At 49.1% G+C, this 19,823-nt stretch overlaps 1 protein-coding gene across 5 annotated transcripts in view; it reads right to left on the reverse strand.

Moving 5' to 3' along the window:
- Positions 1–19,823, reverse strand: part of SEPT11 (septin 11) — a 46,067-nt gene that overhangs the window by 4,990 nt on the left and 21,254 nt on the right. For 4 of the 5 annotated variants that reach the window (XM_027889161.1, XM_027889158.1, XM_027889159.1 and 1 more), the window contains exons 2-9: positions 18,261–18,375; positions 15,968–16,163; positions 14,843–15,029; positions 12,982–13,143; positions 11,247–11,343; positions 10,155–10,323; positions 6,764–6,896; positions 6,244–6,431 (exon numbers count right to left, since the gene is read on the reverse strand). In XM_027889161.1, coding sequence (XP_027744962.1) covers positions 6,244–6,431; positions 6,764–6,896; positions 10,155–10,323; positions 11,247–11,343; positions 12,982–13,143; positions 14,843–15,029; positions 15,968–16,134 — 1,103 coding nt within the window. In that variant the 5' untranslated portion in view covers positions 16,135–16,163; positions 18,261–18,375. Of the gene's footprint in view, positions 1–1,756; positions 3,179–3,284; positions 3,377–6,243; positions 6,432–6,763; positions 6,897–10,154; positions 10,324–11,246; positions 11,344–12,981; positions 13,144–14,842; positions 15,030–15,967; positions 16,164–18,260; positions 18,376–19,823 lie in introns of those variants that run through there. The other variant, XR_003571803.1, reaches the window with a different exon arrangement.

Genomic DNA, 19,823 nt, shown 5'->3' on the forward strand with positions numbered 1-19,823 from the left:
GTATGTCGGTTACACAATTATTTAGTTACAAACACGGGTTATTTTCCAATAGCAAGGTAATAAAGTCCTACATCTATGGTTTAAGGCAATCAGGATATTAAAAATGTATACAAATACAAGATTCCTACCGCTGTTCACAGCTTTATTTTCCGTGAATTAAAAAAACCCCTTCATGTTTGTACAGCTCCTCGCTGGATATCACACACTGCAAATGCAACCTGGGCCCTCGGAGAAGGGACAACATCCACCTCCCCTTCCAACACCTCCCAAGGGCAAAAGGAACTGGAGCCAAATGGACAAACCTGTGATCACACACAAAAAGACACTTCCATCCGCACTTGGACGGTTTAGGAGAAGCAGAACAAGAGCTGCCTGGGGAAACATCACTTGTGTTAAACACAGACATGTTTCCAGAGAGACACTCATCTCCCTGCTGGGATTTCAGGCTGGCCATGACAAGGAGGAGCCCGGGGTGGGTGCCAGGCACTACCTTCCCCGCTCCCAGAGAGCCACGTGCCACAGGAGATGCAAGACAATGCATTCAATGACCACGAGCTCCGCCTGCCCGGCCCACGGGTGCCCAACCTGTACAGAGTACTCACAGCCCCCCTCAGCGACCTGACTGTGTTTTTCCATCCTGGGGGTTTGTTCCACGGCCTGGGAACACCACCATCCCAGCAAAGGTGTGTTCCAGTGTGCTTTCCTGCTCCTTTACACAAGACTGAGGTTTGAAATGCAGTCAGGAGCACACAGCACCATCAGCTCGTTACCATGGCTGTCTAATCACGTTCAGTGCCGCAGGGCCTCCCAAGCAAGGCCTTGCCCAACCACGTGTCCAGCTTCTGGCACGCAGGGAAGCTGCCCAGGGTTGCTCTAGGCATCCAGCTGGATGTTGTGCTCCCTACAGCTTCTCTACAACAGCAAAAGTAGCCTGCAGACAGTTTTAGGGGGTTTTAGCCAAGCCACTTGTGAGGAAATGGACTTAATCTCCCAGAAAAGTACGACTGGTTTCCTGTCAGGAGCGAGGCAGGAAGGTGAGTCTCTTGCTGCTGTACTTACATGCAAAGGTGAAAGCACATCCAGCCAGCCCTGGGTGTATCACTCACTCCATGCACACCAGGGGCTACTGTGAAAAAAGGCATTAGAGAGAAAAGCAAGAAGTGCAGCAGTGACAAGCTAAACATGGCCCAGAGGTTTAAGGTGAAAAAAAAGTCATTATTATCTTCTGTGGTGAAAACCAAAACAATACCTTGGACATCTGCAAGCTTGTGGTTTATTCCCAGTTTCTCCAACACAGTTTGCTTTTTGCTGGAGAAAGAAACTCAACCAAAAAGTCATTAACGCACTTGGCCACTGCTTTCTGTCAAAAAGCAAAAGCTCAACTCAGCTGATTTCCCCTGCTAAACATCCCTTGAAGGGCTGTTAAATGAAGCAGTACAAATAAATGTTAAAATTAAGTTTTCAACTTGGCACAAAACACTGGTAATTAAAAAGAGGACATGCACAGAGACAGCTGAAGCGAAGCATATTGCCACGAGCACTCAGTGATGGGCATGTGATGTGACTGTAAAAAACTCATGCAAACAATCCAAACTTCTTCCTTCATAACTCAAGATTTTAAAGCTAGGTTTGCCAGAAGCCACAAGAACCAGCATTTCATTTTTCCAAACAACCCTGCAGCAAACCTATTTAACTTGGCAAAAAGCGCATCATTGGCAAGACCAGGAGGTAAAAAAAAAAAAAAAAAAAAAAAGGATTAAAGGGTCAACTATTTTATTTTCTAGCTTATTTATCTACTTTTCTGTTCTGTCCAAGACACGGCATTTAGATATCCTCTTCCCAAAGCCATGTTTAAGCAGTGAGGGTTAAAAGCAAGACAATCCATAAGCTAATCCTCCCAGCACACTTGAGGAAGAAGTAATAAAATAAGTGATAATTCTGCCTTTTTTTTCCCCTGGAGAAATTCCATCCAGAAACAAGCAAAGAGATGCAGAGCGTGAGACTCAGGTGGGAGGAGTTATGTGCAGGAGTGCTTTAAAGAAAGGAAAGGAGGCTCTGCAGCCAGGAGCAGAGCAAGTGCTGGCTGTGCATCAGCAGCAGAGAAAGGAACTCAGGAGTCATCGGATAAGCATGGCTTGCCACTTCCTGGAAAGGAAGGCAAAGACTCAGCCCAAAAGCAGTGGCATAGAAAATACATTAACCAGACCCCCTTCCTCCCTGCACAGGCCCAGAGCGAGGCCTGGCTTATCCTACATGTCCTTGGCACGTTCAGGGGACACTCGAATGGGACGCTGCCCCTGGTGCAGGAGGGCTGGTGGGGTGCACACAGTGTGTCCGGGTTCCTTCTCTACTTGACCTGGAATTGTGGATCCACAGCTGTGCAGCTCTGTATTTAACTGTGTGCAGGAATGCTCCTGGAGGCTCTAAGAGGATGCTGAAGGCTCTGCGTCCCCCCTGCCCAGGCATTTGATTCCACAGGGGCTGCTAAGCCTTTGGAAACCAGGCAGGATTTTAAGGGAGGTTCCCCAAAGGTTGTGGGCAAGTACTGCAGGGCCAGCAGTGCTGGGAATGCTCCTGCCCCCGGGCACCCACAGCTGCTGTGCTGAACTGGGAGGGGGGCTGTGAAAACAGGCCAGCACGGGACAACAAACCGAGCCACGGTCAGGCCAGACAACAAAAACAGCAACTAATACACGTTATCATGCAAATGTCACGGCATGCAAGGTCAGTTAACTTGGTTATCTACACACACCCCCCTCCCTCTCCCCAGCAGCTCCTGCTGGAACACATCAGCTCCTCCAGGAATAGGGGCCAGGCTGAACTCCAGGGTTAGCCACGCCCCCGACTGGCTGGGACATTCCTCCAGCAGCAATTCCCTGGGGCTGGAGTCCAGGAGCTCCCTCAGCACAGGTTACTGCAGCGCTGAGGACACCTGAGCCAGTCAACGCTGCTCACACCCAGTCCTGACTCTTGGTTAAACTGGGGGCCAAAACTGATTTACAGCTGATGGTTTTGGTGACAGAAACACACAGTATCATTACCTTGTCCCTCCACCCGCCCCTGAACTCCCGGCTGCATACAGTGCTGAACCCAATCCCTCTTCCTTCTTGTTCCCCCTATGTTATTAGATGAGTTAATAGTTATTCATGTTAAAAAATTAAAAAAAAAAAAAAAAAAAAAAAAAAAAAAAAAAAAAAAAAAAAAAAAAAAAAAAAAAAAAAAAAAAAAAAAAAAAAAAAAAAAAAAAAAAAAAAAAAAAAAAAAAAAAAAAAAAAAAAAAAAAAGAAAAAGAAAACAGATGGCAGAGACACGTTACTGCAAAAGCAGGTGAATGCAGGAACATCCTTGGCTCGACAGGCTTTATGTGAAGCTTGCACTGCAAGTTAAAAAAAGAACAAAAAACAAAAAAGTTAGCACTAATTGAACTCAAAATGAAAAAAAATATCAAAGAAAGCCAGGAAAGCCGACACCAGCAACTCGCTCTGGTGGGTGGGCATGCACATGGATTATGGAATTACAAAGGAATTCAACCTCAAGGCCAGGCTCTACCCCAGCCTATGACAAGCAAACATAAAAAGAAAATCCAAGGGAGCAGAACTACTGACCAACCAACCATGTAAGCTGGGCCGGAGCAGCCGTGGTGGACTGAAAACTTCCCTAGAAAGGAAACTTGAAAAAACCCCAAGTCTTACATTCCGTTTGCAGAAGCAGGTTGAAATAACCCAAAACAGCCCCCAAACACATGGTGCCAGCTCCTGGGGGCTGGGGGTGAGCAGTAACACAGCAGCACATGTTGAGGCATGTGCCCATCTCCCAAACAGCAGGCGAGCACCAGAAGGCTCTGATTTGGGCCATTGCCAGGAACTACCTCCAGGCTGTGCAGGTTTGAAGCACAGCTCCATCCCAAAATTCCAGCAGGGGCTCAGTGAGTATGCTCAGCCCCACATTCAGGTGATCACTCGAGTGCACCTCTCCAGTGTCTGAGGTACAGAGATGTGCTGTCCCCAGAACAGCACACTGCTGCCATCAGGCCAGAGCCCCAGTTCTAGAGAAAAAATGAGTACAAGCTGGGAAACCCTGGAGGAATAGTCTGGAAATCAGGAGGGCCAAGCTCTCCCTCAGGGAGTCAGACCAGCAGCAGATTTCACCCTGAACCTTCCCTCTGGCATGCACAGCACAGCACAGCAGAAACTCCCTGTTCTCCAAGTTGGAGAAATCTGATCCCACCTGGAGAAAAGAAAGCATTCCCGTGATTTACTTTCTGGGGAGGCTGCGAAGGTCAGGCATGGCAAGGATTTCCTCTGGCAACTGCACAAGAAGCACCCCAGGCCATGTCAGCAGAGAGAGAGGATGGAAGCCTTTAACCACACAAACTGCAGCTGCTCATTAGAGTGCCAAGGAGAAACTCAAAGCCTTTGGAAACCCAAGGTGTGCTACGGGGCAGAAGCACCGGCATTTCCCTCGAAAGCCTCCGTTAGTAAGTGCGACACTAAAGAACAACGGAAGCAGGTACAGCACCTGGTGTGGAGCACAAAGGACACACTAAAACACGGGGATGTTCCTCAGGGCTGGGTTTCTGTGAATGCATCAGCAAAGCAGAACCTGCGTTGGTCACGGTCGCTGGAAACATCCCTGTCTCACCCCCCATGCCGTGTGTGTGCCAGCCAACCTCCCGGAGCAAAGAGTGGCTGCTCCAAGAGACAGAACTCCCCAGACCGTTCTGCACTGCACTGAGCTCGGATCTAAGAGGAAAAATCTGACTGCAGAGTTCTTAAAAAGATTAAGCTACCAACTCTGCTAAAGAGATAAGAAAAAGAGGGCCTTCAAAACTTTCTGTTCTTTCTAGAAAATACATCACCACGTCTGAATTCTCAGGTGAGGGAAGACAGGGGTTTCAGCCTATCCTGCTCACAGCCACGGCTGCAGGAGGGTGTTTCAGCACGCCTGGACCCCACAGGTCCGTAAGGATTCCTACCCAAGCAGAGCATGCAGCACACAGCCCTCCACGGCCAGGCTCTCAGCCAGCATCGAGCAGCAGGGCTCCATAGGAGCTACATCAATTGGCCTCAGCTGAGGAACCAGCCCCAGGCCCTCCCCGGGGCAGAAGCAACAACCGTTGGGCAGCGACCCAGCAGCAGGGACAGGGGACATGCAGCGAGTGTGAACTGCCACGCTGTAAAAACACCCCAGTCCAGCTGCAGGACAAGTGCCCCTCCTGGGCTCTCACACAGCTCACACCAGGCTTAAGCTCCCAGCTTAGCGAGGCAGACACAGGTGTCTGTGCCACATCCCCACTGGCACTTGCTTCTTCCAGCGTTAATTGGAAGGAACACCCGCCCCTGCTCTCTCGGCCAGTAAAAGCAGTGTGGAACTGTCATTTTTGTGTGTGGGTTAACCGAGTGTTTTCCAGGGAGATTTGCTGCATCCCTGCCTCCACAGCTTTCCCAATGGCAGGTATCAACTAGCACCATTAGCACAGATGGCCCAGGAAGGACTTGCATGAGCACCCTCTTACTAGGAATGGGCAAAGCCAGCGGAGGGTACAGGGTTACACTCCCAGGATACAAATATAAAACAGTAAAAAACAATGCCATGATCTTTCTAAAAGGTAAGGGTTTCTTAGCTTATTATGTCAACTCCGTGCAACCACAAATGCCATTTCACTGCAATTACGGTACCATAGTAGTTTTGTTTTTTTGTTTTGTTTTTTTTTTATAAAAAAACCCCAAAGCTTCGTCTTTAAAGCAAGCTTCCAAGTAATCACTTTTGGCACGAGCATTTCCCATGTAAAAACAACATGGTGGTTTTGGTTTCTAAGCTACTTCTACTTACAACTTTACAACCTTAACAAATGGGAACTGGAGACCACTGGTGAAAGAAAGGACAGGTAGTGACTCCCTTAATAATTTTGGCTCAGGCAGATAAATCTGAGTCCAGAACATCTCACAGCTGTTCCAGAAGATGCTGGACAGATCACAAGTCAAACCTTCACCATCTGATTGCTCTCCCATACCAGTCAGACTTCAACTTAAAATTTGAAGGTACTCTTCTAGAGAAAAAGTAAGATCATGTCCCTGGCCCACCCTTTAGAAAAAAATATTTTATTTGATCAGGCTGATAAAAGCCCTGTTTCCAGTCTGGCAATGGGGAAAAGCAAATACAGACATGCAGCAAGAAAGAAAAAAAAACAACCTCCCAAAACTGTATCAAACCCTACAAAGGATGTGGGTGACATCTGCTTACTTTTTCTTGTCCTTGTCTTTCTTGGTTTGTTGAGAACCTGCCTGCTGAGCCTGTGACTGTAATAGCTGAGCTGCCGCCTTCTTCTTCTGGAAGTTGTTCAGCTCTTCCTCAAGTTCCCTCTTTTTGTCTTCCACTTTTTTCTTCTCTTCTTGGTGAGTCCTCTTTAGATGGTCAAACTTTTCGTGGAGCTGCCGGGACAGAGACAGTGAGAATTGGACGGGAAGGGAGACACGTTCCACCCCACTTGCACCCACGGAGGGTGGGAATTTCTGTTGCTGTAGGAACACAACAGGTCTCTGGACACTTCCAAACCCCCACATTCCATCCCCCACTGCTTTATACCTACTGGACTCCATTATGCTTGTGCCAAGCAAGAGAACAGCCACCGTGGGCCATACTTTCCTCTGTACCACACGCTCCTCCGTGAGGCATGAGGAGCAGCTCCCTCCCCTAGCAGGACATGCTCTGGGAAAGCCCCAGCCTAAACCCTCACAGAGTCCCCTGAGTTACAAACACTCACATCTTTCTCCGCTTCCTTCAGCTCTGCTTCCTTCTCCTTCACTCGCATGACAAACATCTGCCTCATTTCATCCTCCTTCTTCTGGAGTTCGCCCAGGAATTCATTCCTCTTTGCTTCATAGGTCTCTTGGAGACTGTTGGAAACACATAAAATCCCGTCAGAGCTGTGCTTCCCGCACAGCCACAGCTCCCAGCCTTTGGTGACCGTACACTTGGCTTGTCCCATCACAGGGTATCATCAGAGGTCCCTGAGTACCCCACAGGGGCACGATGACCTCCACCAAACCCCGACCCAGCTCGCTAGGTGGCAGCAGTGGCAGACAAATGGCAAAGGAACAGCCGAGCTCCCTGCCCAGGATCCTGCACATCCATCACTGAGCAGGCAGGATGACTGTCCTCCAAAAGCAGCAGCCACTACGTAAGCGCCCACACCAACCCCCGGTGCCCACGGGGCTTGTGATCCGCCTGAGTCACACCCCCTCCCTTCTCCCACTGTTTGTGCCGAGTCTCTTCATTCCAAGTGCAGGATTTGTGGAGCAGGCACAGTGTGAAATCTGGCTTCATGTAGTTCTTTAAGCTCGACACTGACACACAGCAAAACTCATTTTCGCTACTCACTGCTAATGGATTGAGATCAGGGGCTTGATTATATAAAGCCACCTCGGGAGACCTCTCTTTCTCCTTTGGCCTTTTTGAACAAGCATCAGCCCCCTCCTCCAAATAACCACATAACTGGAGTCTCTCCTTCCTTCGTTCCCCCTCTGCTCCTTGGCATTTCTTTATCTCCCCAGCACAGGGGCAGGTAGCACAGATTTGTGACACCAAATATGCTGTCTATGCACCTCTGAGATTTTCAGAGCCTGTTAGGAACTCTGGATGCCAAATTCCTCTTTATTTTATTCCTTAAATGGATTTGGATAGCCCAGCCCTAACGATAGTGTGGGAATGATAACTATGTCCCCCAAGAGGCTTTTCTGCAAATGCATTTTCTAAATGAAAACGCCACTGATATCACACAGACACACTGTATCCATGTGTCTAGAGAACACATTAACCACTGGGCCAGGGGAACATCCTAATCCCAATAAAGTCAAGCTTTTGCCTTTCCTGGCAGTGGTGGGCTTTTTGGTGGGGGGTGGGGTGGGATATTGAACTGGGGAACAGAACTTGACAGATTATGCCAAGTGTTTAATTCTGTTAATTAACAGGCACTTTAGTTGCCTCCTAAAATACTCTCCAGACAGGATGCCCAGAGCTGTTCTGGCAGAGCACTAGCCGCCCTGGAGGAATCACACCATTCCAGATGACCACAGCAGCTTCCCACACATGGAAGCAAAAATACTGATTCTAAAAATGACAAAAACCCTTTCATGGGAGAGCAGGGCAAGAGCCATCTTTGGTTCTTCACTAAACCCAGAACCAGATCTCTCACAGCAGAAGGAGATCTGGAGACTTGAATCAAAACCTCCCTAAAATTCGGTCTTGGATTTAACACTCTGTGGACACAAACTTAAATTCCTAAGCCCTTCTGAAGGATCTGGCTAGAGCCTAGGAAAACCCCGAGGGCAGGTGAGCCTCTGCAGCTCAGTGAGCACAAACTGAATCTGCAGTTAGTGACAGGCTGTACTAGGGAGCAGCAGCGCCTTACAACCCAAACCAGAAAGCTCTGCCCGCTGTTCATCCCATCCTGTACTGCAAATGTCCCTCGCAAAGCTCATTCCCAAAAACACAATGCCGTGTGATGGACAAGCAGGAAAAGGTTGCCAGGAGCCAGGGGTGCAGGGGCTTCCTGTGAAATTGTCCCAGGTTCAAAGCTTCATTCTCTGCTGCAGTGACTCGGAGTTCCAGAGGAGCCAAGTTCTCAGAGAAACTGGCCTGGCAACCCCCAGGCCGCACGTGAAAAAAACAATTACAGCCCTAAGGAATAACAGTCCAAACCAACTGGGATCCCTGCAGCTTCTCACAGACAAAGATGACAAGGGAATTAGCTTTTTAAGTACACAAACATATGAGCCTAGATTACAAGAGTAACTCGATTCCCCAGCACACCCCCACACACTGAAGGATGCCCTGGCAAATAATATTCTTTGAGAAAAGATTTGTTTTGAAAAGGTTAACCAGAGCAGCAGAGAAACCAGCCCGCAGCAGAAGGGTCTCTGTGCAGAGGACCCCATTTCATGGAGCAGATGCCTGTGGGGATCCTGGTGCTGCTCCCTCCTCACCTCACGCAGCTGGGCCAAGCAGAGGGTGTTCTGCCAGCAAGTGGGGGGGCTCAACCATCACCAATCCCCCTTTTTCACCCCACACAAGTGCCTACACAGCACCAGTGGTTTGCTGGGGTCTTCTGTCCTGCTCCCCCTGAGACTTTCCACAGGCTCCCTGCTCCTGGCTGATGCAAGTTGGCCGAGGAGCAGCAGCCCCTGTGGCTCCCCGGGCCCCAGTGCAGGGAAAGGCATCCTTTTGATCCCTGAGCTCAGAGAGAACATCTTCCTCATTTCAGATATACATCAGCCTTGGCCAAACAGCTTGGGATCATGGGGTTTGTTTGTTTATTGGAGGGAAAAAGCACCCAGAGGGAACTGCTCTGAACCAGCACGTACCAGATGGAGAAATTCTGTACATTTTCATTTCCTTTCTACTTATAGCTTGGTCAAAAAGAGGCCTCGTGTACAGGAAGCAATGGAAATTCCTCAGATTCCTCACAAGGAAGGGCTGAGCCCATCGTAAGCCCTTGCTCTCCAGAAAGGAAATCCAATAAAGCTTCACACTTGGGCTTAGTAACAGAACTGGGCTTGACTGATTCCAGCAGAGTGTCTGTGCCGCAGAAGAAACGCAGCTGCATCAACTCAGCCTGTCAAATAAAGCCCCAAACAAGTGCCAGTCCCTGACACTCACGTGTGCTATGGGGGTAAAACCCCTCACTGACGCACTCGTATTCTGATTGGGGCACAAAGGAGCGTGGGATGCTGGTAAGGCAGAGGGTGCAATTATTGGGGAAAAGTTGGGGAGGAATGGGAAACAGGAAATGAGAGGAGAAAACAAACACTCCCTCCCGAATTCCCACACAGCTGTTGTCCCTGGTTGATGACTTGGGCTTCAGACCAACAAAGCTGTCTGACAGAATAAACTATGTGTGTACAGTAACCAGCCAAACCTCAAGCATAGACCACGGCTCCCTCTTCACAGCTCACCTTGGGGCAGCTGTGAAAAGCTGTAGGAGGGTCAGAGAGCACCGATCCCAGGATCTCCTGTCCGGTGAGCCATTACTGCACAAGTCACCCTCCCGCGTTTTCCCTGCCACGGCTGCCCTTTCCGTGCCCAGGAAGTGCCCAGCCCTGAGCTGCAGCAGAGCAGGGGGCTGGGAAGCACAGCAGTGCCGTACAGGGCCCTACCTGAAAGGCTTGCTGTCCGGATCCGTGTCCTTGAATCCCATCTCCTCCAGCTTGCAGCGCCGGTACAGCTCGTAGTGCCGGGTGTGCGTCTGCTCTCTCAGGTCCTCCATGTTCACTCGGATCAGCATCTCCCGCAGCTTCACAAAGTCACAGTGGTTTTCATTTTCAACTGCAAAAACAACAGAGCATCCACAGAGATGTTACACCCAGGGGCTGGGTCACCCTTTCCCTGGATCTAGGCCCCAGTTTAGCAAGCCCCAGAGTTCTCCAGGCACACAAGCAGAACTCCAGGTCAGCCTGCACCAAAATGCCTTGCTGGCCTGGGGGTGAAACTACCCCACACCAACAAGGGCACGAGTTCAAGGCCTTCCCCTGGATTTGAAAAGTCTCCTTGCTGCCCATCTGGCACAGAGCTCTCATCCCTCTGTGCATTTTTGCACCAGCAAGGTGATCATCTACTTGCGCACAGGATTTCACTTTCCACTCAAACCCACTCTAAATCCCAGCACTTACAGGGGCCTGAGCAGGCAATGCCTAAACTAAATCTCTTAAACTATCCAGGTCCCAGTTTCCTGGGAACAGCAAGAACCCAACAGGACGTGATGAGTCCAAGACTTCCCAAACACATCAACTTCTTTCCTAACTCTTTTTCCCAGTACTATCCTCTGGTGTATACAGCTGAAGACAGTAAGGCTGAAGCTGCTTCAGGGCCAGCTTGTACTACAGAGAAGTTGGAGAGTTTTGCAGAATTGCCCTGTGAATGCTCCCCTGCAGCTCCCCGGGCCATTATCCAATGGGATACACGGCTGAAACCACAAGCAAGACTGTCACCATCTCAATCCTGTACTTCTCAGTGCCGGTTGGGAAGTGAGGATCAGCCCTATATCTTTGGCAGCTTCAGTACAGCCTGGGCTGCAAACAGTGCCATGGCCAAACTCTGCTCTCCTGCAGGAAAGAGCTTTTGGCTCCACGTCCAGCCTTGGGCCGTGCTTTCCCAAGCCAGGTTTTGACAAGGCCCATCCAGAGATCAATGTGCCTTTGATCAGAACGGGACAGGATGACAAGGCCTTTTCCGTGCCTTTGGTAACGTACCTTGCACGACACCCCAGGGGTACTGCCTGGCTTTCGCCATCTTGTTGCCAATCTTCACTTCTTCAGTGCTGCCAACAACAGCAAAAGGAAGGTGGACCTACGAAAGGAAAGGGACAGTGAGGTTGGGGATTTCCTTTGCTGCCTTGCCAGGGATTGTTTCTCAAGAAAGCTGTTTACTGGGGCAGCTCTGCTAGATGTAAGTTGCTTAAACGCCTTTGCAATTCATCTGGTGTTTTAGGGAGAGCAACAGGACAATCTGGATGAGAAACCTGATCAGACTTAAAGCGCAAAATTCTGATGTCCTAAGAATACAAGAGATGTACATATTTTCCATATAATTACAGAGCATGACTATCCTAAGCCCAGAACAAGTCTCACAAACTAGAAGTGAATTTGAACACTGAGCAGACAGAACTGTGAAACAATAAAAAAATAAAGTATATTCTCCCAAGGAAAATTTCAGGGGGATTCTGTTGCTACGACAAGCTGCTAATGCTTCCTCTTGAAAAGGGCAAAGCTGTGAGCAAGAGGAAGAGGGGAGTCAACCCAGCCCTGGGCTGACACGCCTGAGTCACGGAGCTCTGCTCTGTCCCAGTCTCCCTGTGGGTGTGGTGGTGACAATCTGGGATCTACTCCCAGAAATGTGGCTGCTGCCAGCAGGGAACTGGCCAGCCCAGCCCCATGGAGCTGTCCCTGCCCTAACAGCATCCAACAGGGCTGGGCACAAGCTCTGGGAGCTGTGTCAGCCAAGCTATGGTCACAGGCTGGGTGGGTGGGGAAGAGGAAGGGCAGAGGAGATGGGATTAACTGGCAAAGGAGTTTCCCAACAGCCAGGCTGCACCGCAGGAAGGCAAAAGCACTGCACACAATGCACTCTAGCAGAGCCATGTCCCTTCTCTGTTCCAGCATCTCCCTGCTCAGAACACAACACAGACAGGGAAGACTGGCAATAGGCACGTTTGGAGAAGGTCTAATATCCAGTTGGATGCGATAATTGTGCACCTACAAGCAGCTGTGCAAGGAAACTCAGAACAGCCTCCAAGTAGCAAGGAAATGGCTTAATCTGAGTGCACTTGCCATAGGGGTGGCACGTGCTCTTGGGTGTTATGTGTCCCTCTAAAACCACCTAAAATGCCCAGAAAACACTGCACGTCACTGCCAGCAACGTCAAGCTCAGGTTCTTCCCCTTGCGCCCCAAGTTAAGACCACAGAAAGCAGTGGTTTCCCCCCGTAAATGTGACTAAAATGTTTGGTCTCTCCTAGCCCCGTGTGCCTTCAAATTCCACCCTCTGCTAGAGGAAAGGGAAGGAGGTGAAAGCCAAGCTGCTGACGGCCACCAGCCCTGTGGAGAGCTGCAACATCACTGGGGGTGCCCTGCTCTCTCCGGAAACTGAAACAAAGGCAGCAGTGAATCACCCCCCACTGAGCAATAAGTGGTCGTTTGGGACAGGAAACCCAAACCTCAGCTCCCTGCCCTGACCGTGTTGGGGCCCTGCCTCCCATCCTTTTCCTTTCCCAAGGAGGGAACACTGCAGCTGGGGAAGGGTACGAAAACACGCTCAGAGGAGAATCGTTTGTCAGACAACGAAGCGCATCAGGCCAGGAATCTCCAGCCCCAAAGCCCCTCTGGCCAGGCTGGTGTCTGTGCTTACACTGCAGTTTTAAAGCCACATAAACTATGGTACAACCATCGAGGACGGGCCCCTGCAAACCAAGGAACCCCCAGGTGACATACACTCATGGTGGCGTTGATCTCGGCCACCGTCTCCTCGTCCGTCGGGAACTGGTAGATCTGGACGCCGTTGCTGACCAGCTCGCTCATGATTTTACTCTTGAACTTGTGCAGCTCGTTTTTTGCAATGGTGTCAGCCTTGGCAATGATGGGGATGATGTTCACCTGCAGGACAGAGACAGCACCTCCACATACAGCACCGCACAGGTTGGGTCATCAGGAGAGGACGGAGTGGGACAAGCAGGGACAGCCCTATCAGTGCCACCAGCCAGCACCCCAAGCAGATGATCTTGCCAGGGGCTGCTGCTGCCAGCATCACCTCAGACAGGATTTCCAGGCAGCAGTGATGATGGCTTTAAAAAGAAGTCAAATGCAATTTGGCAACATGCTATTTCCTGCCCTGTCGTACTCCCCTCCTCATCCCAATTGGCTGGACAGGAAATGCTGTCACAGATTATAACAAACTGTTCCAAAAAAGAAAAAAAGAGGAAATGACCATCTAGGCACATCTCCTCCCACCGCAGCAGGCTGGATTACTGCAGGAGCCTCCCTGGGACAAGAGCTGTCACAGGTGTTTGCTGGGGGGCTGCCAACAGGGACACTCAGGCGGGCAGCACTGCTGCTGTCACCCCATGGGAGGTGGAAGCAGATGGTCCCTATCCAACCCTGTGACACACAGGACAGGGGCTGGCAGCAGCACAGCCACACTTCCCCCACCTGTGTGCCCTCACATGCCCCCAGACACCCTGTACTGCAGGAGAAGGGCTCATTCCTCCCCACACAGCTCTGAGATGAAAGATCACTTCCCTCTCTTTCCCAGACAGGCTGTTGGCAAGGATAAGGACCCTGCCTTTTTTCCTTTTTCCTCCCTCCAGAGGGACAGTTTCTGCTTTTGATCAAGCAGGATTTGTTTCTCCCCGCAACAGCAGACAGAAATCATAGCGAGGATAACAGTGGTATCGACCTATATGAAGGGATTTTAAGTACAGCACTTGAAAATCCTCTTCTATTACATCACTTGATTCTGTCTGGAGGAAGGTCTAGAGATTTTAAATCTCCCTGGGCCAAAAGATAGAACACAAATGCCAATTAGTTCACTTGGGTAAATCTCCATAACCCTATTTTCAGCTGAATAGGGAAGGGAACCTTCTCCATCACCACATAAAACCTGATCGATAGGCCCCTCTAGGAAATAAAGAGCCACTGCCACCATTGATCTCCTGCACAGTCAGGATCCAACGGGCCAAAAGGTGCACGGTGGACAGATTCAAATTGCTTAATCATGATGAAAGGAAGCACAGAGAAAGTTTACTTTAACTACTCAGGCTTTACATTTGTACCGTGGTTACTTTTCTCAGAAAAGAGGTGAAACCTTTAAACCCTCGTTTAGACCAAGCCTGTTAGGGTAACAGAAAAGCAGATGCCAAGTTACATATTTATTCAGATCCCTGCTTATGAGATTACAGTTAGAACACCACTAACATGTAACACAGAAGATCAAATCACTGTTTGTGTCCAGCTGGATGTGGTCAGAGCAAACAGACACAGCACTTCCATTTGGTTTTCACTGATTAGTAAGACGACCTGAATTGTCTTTATTGACTTTATAGCTTAGCTGGGGAGTACAGGGCCAAGTTCCCTACCCGAGGCCGGGCCGGGAGAGGGGAGGAGTCCAAACTCTTAATAAATCTCTGAGCGTGTGCGAAGCAGAACAATGACCCACTGTAGCAGCTTGCACAAGGTACTCTTTTCACACAGCCCCCCTGCAATTCTCCAGTACTGAAAACACACATTATTTCCTGGTGACAAGATAATAAAAGCACTGGTAGGGCCATGTGAGGGGTGTAACACAGGCAGCAAGTACCTTACTGTCGAGCTTCTTCATGGTGACCAGGTCCAGGGACTTGAGCGAGTGGCCGGTGGGCGCAATGAAGTAGAGGCAGGCGTGGATCCGGGTGTCGTGATAGTTGAACAGGGACCGTTTGATCTTCAGCTCCTCTTGCAAGTAGGCTTCAAACTGGGCATCAATGTATTCTACTATGGGCTTGTAGCTGGAAAGAGGTGAGGCACAGAGAAAACTGGGAATTGGCTACTGGGACAACACTGGGCACTGGCAGACATTCATGCAGCCTCGTGGGTGCTCTGGGCCTTACAGGATAAGCCCTGCTTGTTAAGACCCTCCCCACCAATCTAGAGTCCCTCCCAACAAGCTGTGTTTCCACTTGTGCACAGACAAAGCATAATGGACACGACAGCAAGATAACACGGTCGAGACACTGGATTTTAGGCACATGGAAGCCACACAAGCTACCCTGAAAAACAAAGTGTTTGTACATCTCTAATTGAAGTCTGAGCTGCTGCTCTGCCAATCTCACTGAAAATTTTGAAAGAGGGAAGGGAGACTGACTAGAGGATAAAAAGGGCTTTTCAGGAGCACAGCTCAGAAGACAAATGGGCTCGTGGACTCTGGGGGGACCACTTTGCTGAAGAAAAACAAGCTTGTGTGTTGTAACATACCCTCTGGAAAGGACCAGCTTGGCATGAAAAAAAAGCGTACAGCTTCACACCCCATGTTACAGGTGATTTTCACTTCCTCCTGAAAAAGGGAGCCATGTTTCTGGAAAAAAGTAACTTCTCCATTTGTTCCCCCTCCACCAAGGGCAGCCTCGTGGATACCACTACATGGGTTTGTAACATGAATGCTGCACTGGTTTCTTGGCTTCCAGAAATGTTGTCTCTGACCATGAAAGCCCAAAAACCTCAGACAGAGACATGTTGCAAAGAAACACTTACACTGAGAGAAATATTAGAGAAAGCAACACAAAACAAGCAGAGCAGAAAAGGACTGGGAAGACAAACAAAAAGCACAGAGCAGCATCACTTCCTGGATCAGGAAACACCCCCAGGAACAGCGAGGGACCTACTGACGCCCCAGTCACGCCCTCCTGACCTGCGAGCACACCCCTCCTCCTGCCAGAGCCCAGCTTACCTGTCGTCCTTGTTAATCTGATCTCCAAAGCCCACGGTGTCCACAATGGTCAGCTTCAGGCGCACGTTGCTCTCCTGCAGCTCGTAACTCCTGGCTTTCAACCTCACGCCGGGCTCGTTGTGTGTCGCTGGTTCGCTCTCAAACTTGGTGTTGAACAGAGTGTCCATCAGCGTGGACTTGCCGATGCCAGTTTCACCTGAGCAGACAAAGGCAACTTGCTACGGCCTGGCTGCTTTTCCTCCTCTTCTCGGGCACATTCGCCAGGTTAAGGAGTTATTCCACTTGGGTAGCAGTGGAATTAGGCTACATGCACATGGCTAAGCAAGATAATCCCTGCAGGAACAGATGTCTTTTGAGACAGTCCCCATCTCTACCAATCCCCCGGGACTGAATCAGGAACTTTCCTCACAGATGCAAGTTGTAAATTCTCTTAACTCCGTGTTTGATTCCCAAGGAGATACATGATTTTATTTTGGGTTGGCTTTTTTAAAACGGTTTTGTTTCTGTTTCAAGAAGGTCACCCAAAACCCACAGCACAAGTGAGGCAATAAAAATTTGAGACAGAGAAATACATAAGGAGTTTTTTTTTTAAAAAAAAAGGAAAATAGCACACTGATCGAATACCAACTTTTTAAACTACTACAGGTTCACTAATCCCCAGTGCAATTAGTAACATGGATGAAGGCATTAGCCCAAATCCCATTTCTAAGTCAGAAGTGTTTGTTTAGCAATTACACTCTCACACAGCTCCTGCTACCCATGCTGAGAGCAGGGGTGGGCTGAGGCAGCTCACATGAAAAGCCATGTCCTGAACTGATGGCCCAGTCCGTTCATCTCTGGAGCTGCAGGTTTTAGGGAGCTCCTCACGTGAACTGCTGCGTGCTATGCTAGATGGCCTTTGCAGCCTTTCACATACCAATTAAAAGTCTCACATTACAATGCCAAAGTTCATCACGTCCTTTCTCAAACCACCATTATAAAAAATAATTTGCTTCCAAAGTAAGATTTCTGCTCCATGGACAACTACAGCAGTTCGTGTGAAATTTTAATATGCGGTGAAAATTGGTGGATCGACACATTTTACAGGAAAAAAAGAAGAGGTGGATCAGATTGCTAATGGAGACATATTAAGTCGTGCTAAGAAAGGAATATTTACTGCAAGAGAGAAAGGCAATTAATTGATGCCATTTTGATCAAAGAGCTGCCTGCTAAGCAGGCTGTTCCCTGCTGAACTGCAATGGTTTCATGCTGCTCCAGGAGTCACGTGAGGGCTGGGAGCTCGAGTGTGCACAAGTGCAACTGCTCTCCTATCTCCTCCTCTGACATGCAAAGCTACAGAGAGGAGCCCAGTCTGTGTGCCAGACTTCTATTCACACAGCTCACAGAAACTCTCAATTCACTGTGCAAAATTCACAGTCAGAGGGCTGCAGGGTTTTTCCAGCTAATTAATGTAACTAATTAGAAGGGACAATACTCCCTTCTTGCAGGCTTAACTGAACAATGAATGGAGAGACGATGTTCCTAGCCTGCTCTGCCAAGCTAAAAGTGAAACCCAGCATTTGTGCCACTTTGCAGAACCACATTCTGGGTCCACTGACAAGTTCCAGCTGGTTTAGTTCCCGGCCCTATGGGCTGAGCAACGGATTTCCAACTGCACAGTATCCACAGAGTACCAAGACAGCACCTATCTGCCTATGGCAAAGAGCAGACATTGCCTTCCTGTATCTCACCCTCTGAACAATGCAGGAAAAGTAACTCAGGCTATAAAACCAACCTGCAGCACCCAGGGTAAATACAGCAGAGGACAGGTGACAGGCTTTGTTCTCCGGTACATCACTTGGAGACTAAAAATGGCATTGATTCCAATTGGAGAAACTGAGAATGTAACTATACAGGCAAAGCCTGGAAGGGAAGGAATGTCATTTGGTGAGAAACAGCCTCTGCACCCAATCCAGAGACAGGCAGACTAAAGTTCACTTTCTTTTTAAAATACATTTAGCTCCCACGTTAGATCAGTTTCCTTATGGGCAGCCTTTGGGGAAAACAGAACCACAGGATGATCAAAGGCATAAATTTTAACAGCTGAAAATGTCCACATTTTGACTCAGGGGACAAGGTAGAGAAAAGGAAAAGAGGGATGCTAGATTCTACCCTGGAGCAGCTCAGGGAAGAAAACTGTCACTTCCCTGCCACTCTGGTCCCCGGTGGCTCAGCTCATCCCTGTGCAGAGCGAGGAGGTGTGAGTCTGTGGAGGGGTGCAGCCCTGACTGCCCAGAGGGGCAGAGTGACCTACCCACGCAGAGGATGTTGAAGCAGAAGCCCTGGGACGTTGACTTGTTGACCAGCTGATCAGGGAGGCTGTCGAAGCCCACGTGGCCAGACAGGGACAGGTTCCTGAGGTCATCGTTCTGTAAGACCAAGAGGGAAAGCATTTAACAGGGTTGCAAACTCCCTGTCAGGGAAGAAGTTCCGTCGGAACTGTGTTAATGACAGAGTTTTGGGACACAGGACCTTTCTCTTAGGTTTCCCTCCCCAAAGTACTCTCCTCTTACTTCTACCCAGCTCTGGCGTGGGGCTGAGGAGCTCAGATGTCCCTGATCTGAAGGCATGCAACCACCACCAGAGTGTTTCTCTGTGCCTGTCACTAATGAACCACGATTCTGTACCAATCTGCAACACCCAAACATTTTTTCTGAGGCCTCGGCATCCGTTTGGCAGGGCCACAGCAGGACATGGCTCAGATAACAATAGTGCCTCCTTAACTTAGAAAATACTAACCTCCTTCCAAACCCAAACACTTCCAGCACAGTCACTCCACCAAAGCCATACTAAATTACAGTCGTGGGCAGCCTCAGCCTGGTTAAAAGATGCTGGAAGCACCAGCTTTTTTTCCACAAAATCAGTGGGCTTTGGAGCAGACATGGTTGATATCTTTGGTTGATAAAATAAGAATCAAAAGCAGAGAAGGACTTCCCACTCTCTGCACAATTGCTGAGCAGCTCCACTTTCCCCCTCAGAACACATGGACCAGCCACCAATAGCAGGAAAAAATGAGTTACATCTGGGTTGAGTGTTAATGAAAATACACTGAGACTCAGAGAAATACAAAATTTCTCTAGGAAAGGCAACATCAAGTGAAAATGTCTCTTTCTGTGCCATCACCATATGTCACAAAGGGTTCTTTTCTGCCATGCGACAGACAGGGCCCGACACCTGTGTTAGATACCTGAGCCTTCTGCTAACATCTAAACCAGGTTTGTCTGAAGCCTTAACCCAAATCCACCAGCCTGTTCACCTCCATCCCTCTGTGGACTGAGAGCTATTCCATCAGCACCACATCACAAAAGCTTAGGGTGATTGAGAGACGCCACGTCTTTCACTCAGGCTGAGTAAAGACAAACAACACAGAAGAGACCATTTACCCACGACAGTGATTCTCCTGCCAAAGCCGCAGGCAACGGAAGGAGATGCTGGGATTATTTGTTATGTGAAGGGGTTAAATTAAATATTTGTAACGGTAGTATTTTTAAAACACCAGTGGGCTTGGGTTTCTGGTGAAGTGAAGGGAGCTCAGAGCTGATCCCAGAAAGCAGTCAGAGCCCATGACTCACAGATTTCACAGAAAGTGGTGGGTGTTGAACATCTTTCAGCACCAGTCTCTCTTTCCCTGATATATTTTGGGCAAGCAAGTACTGCCTCATCACCAGTTACTCAGCAGGAACAGGAGTTAGACTCATCTCCTGCATCTGTGTCAGTTATTTTTTGCTGCAGACCTTCTCGGGTTTATTTCCCTCCCCTGCTTTTTTCCCTGCAAGCGGCAAACATCAACAGTGGAATAAACAAGAACTATCCCTGC

The sequence above is a fragment of the Empidonax traillii genome, unplaced genomic scaffold (assembly GCF_003031625.1).
Source record: "Empidonax traillii isolate 1590-97213 ecotype Southwest subspecies unplaced genomic scaffold, ASM303162v1 scaffold255:size705445, whole genome shotgun sequence".
NCBI lineage: Eukaryota > Metazoa > Chordata > Aves > Passeriformes > Tyrannidae > Empidonax > Empidonax traillii.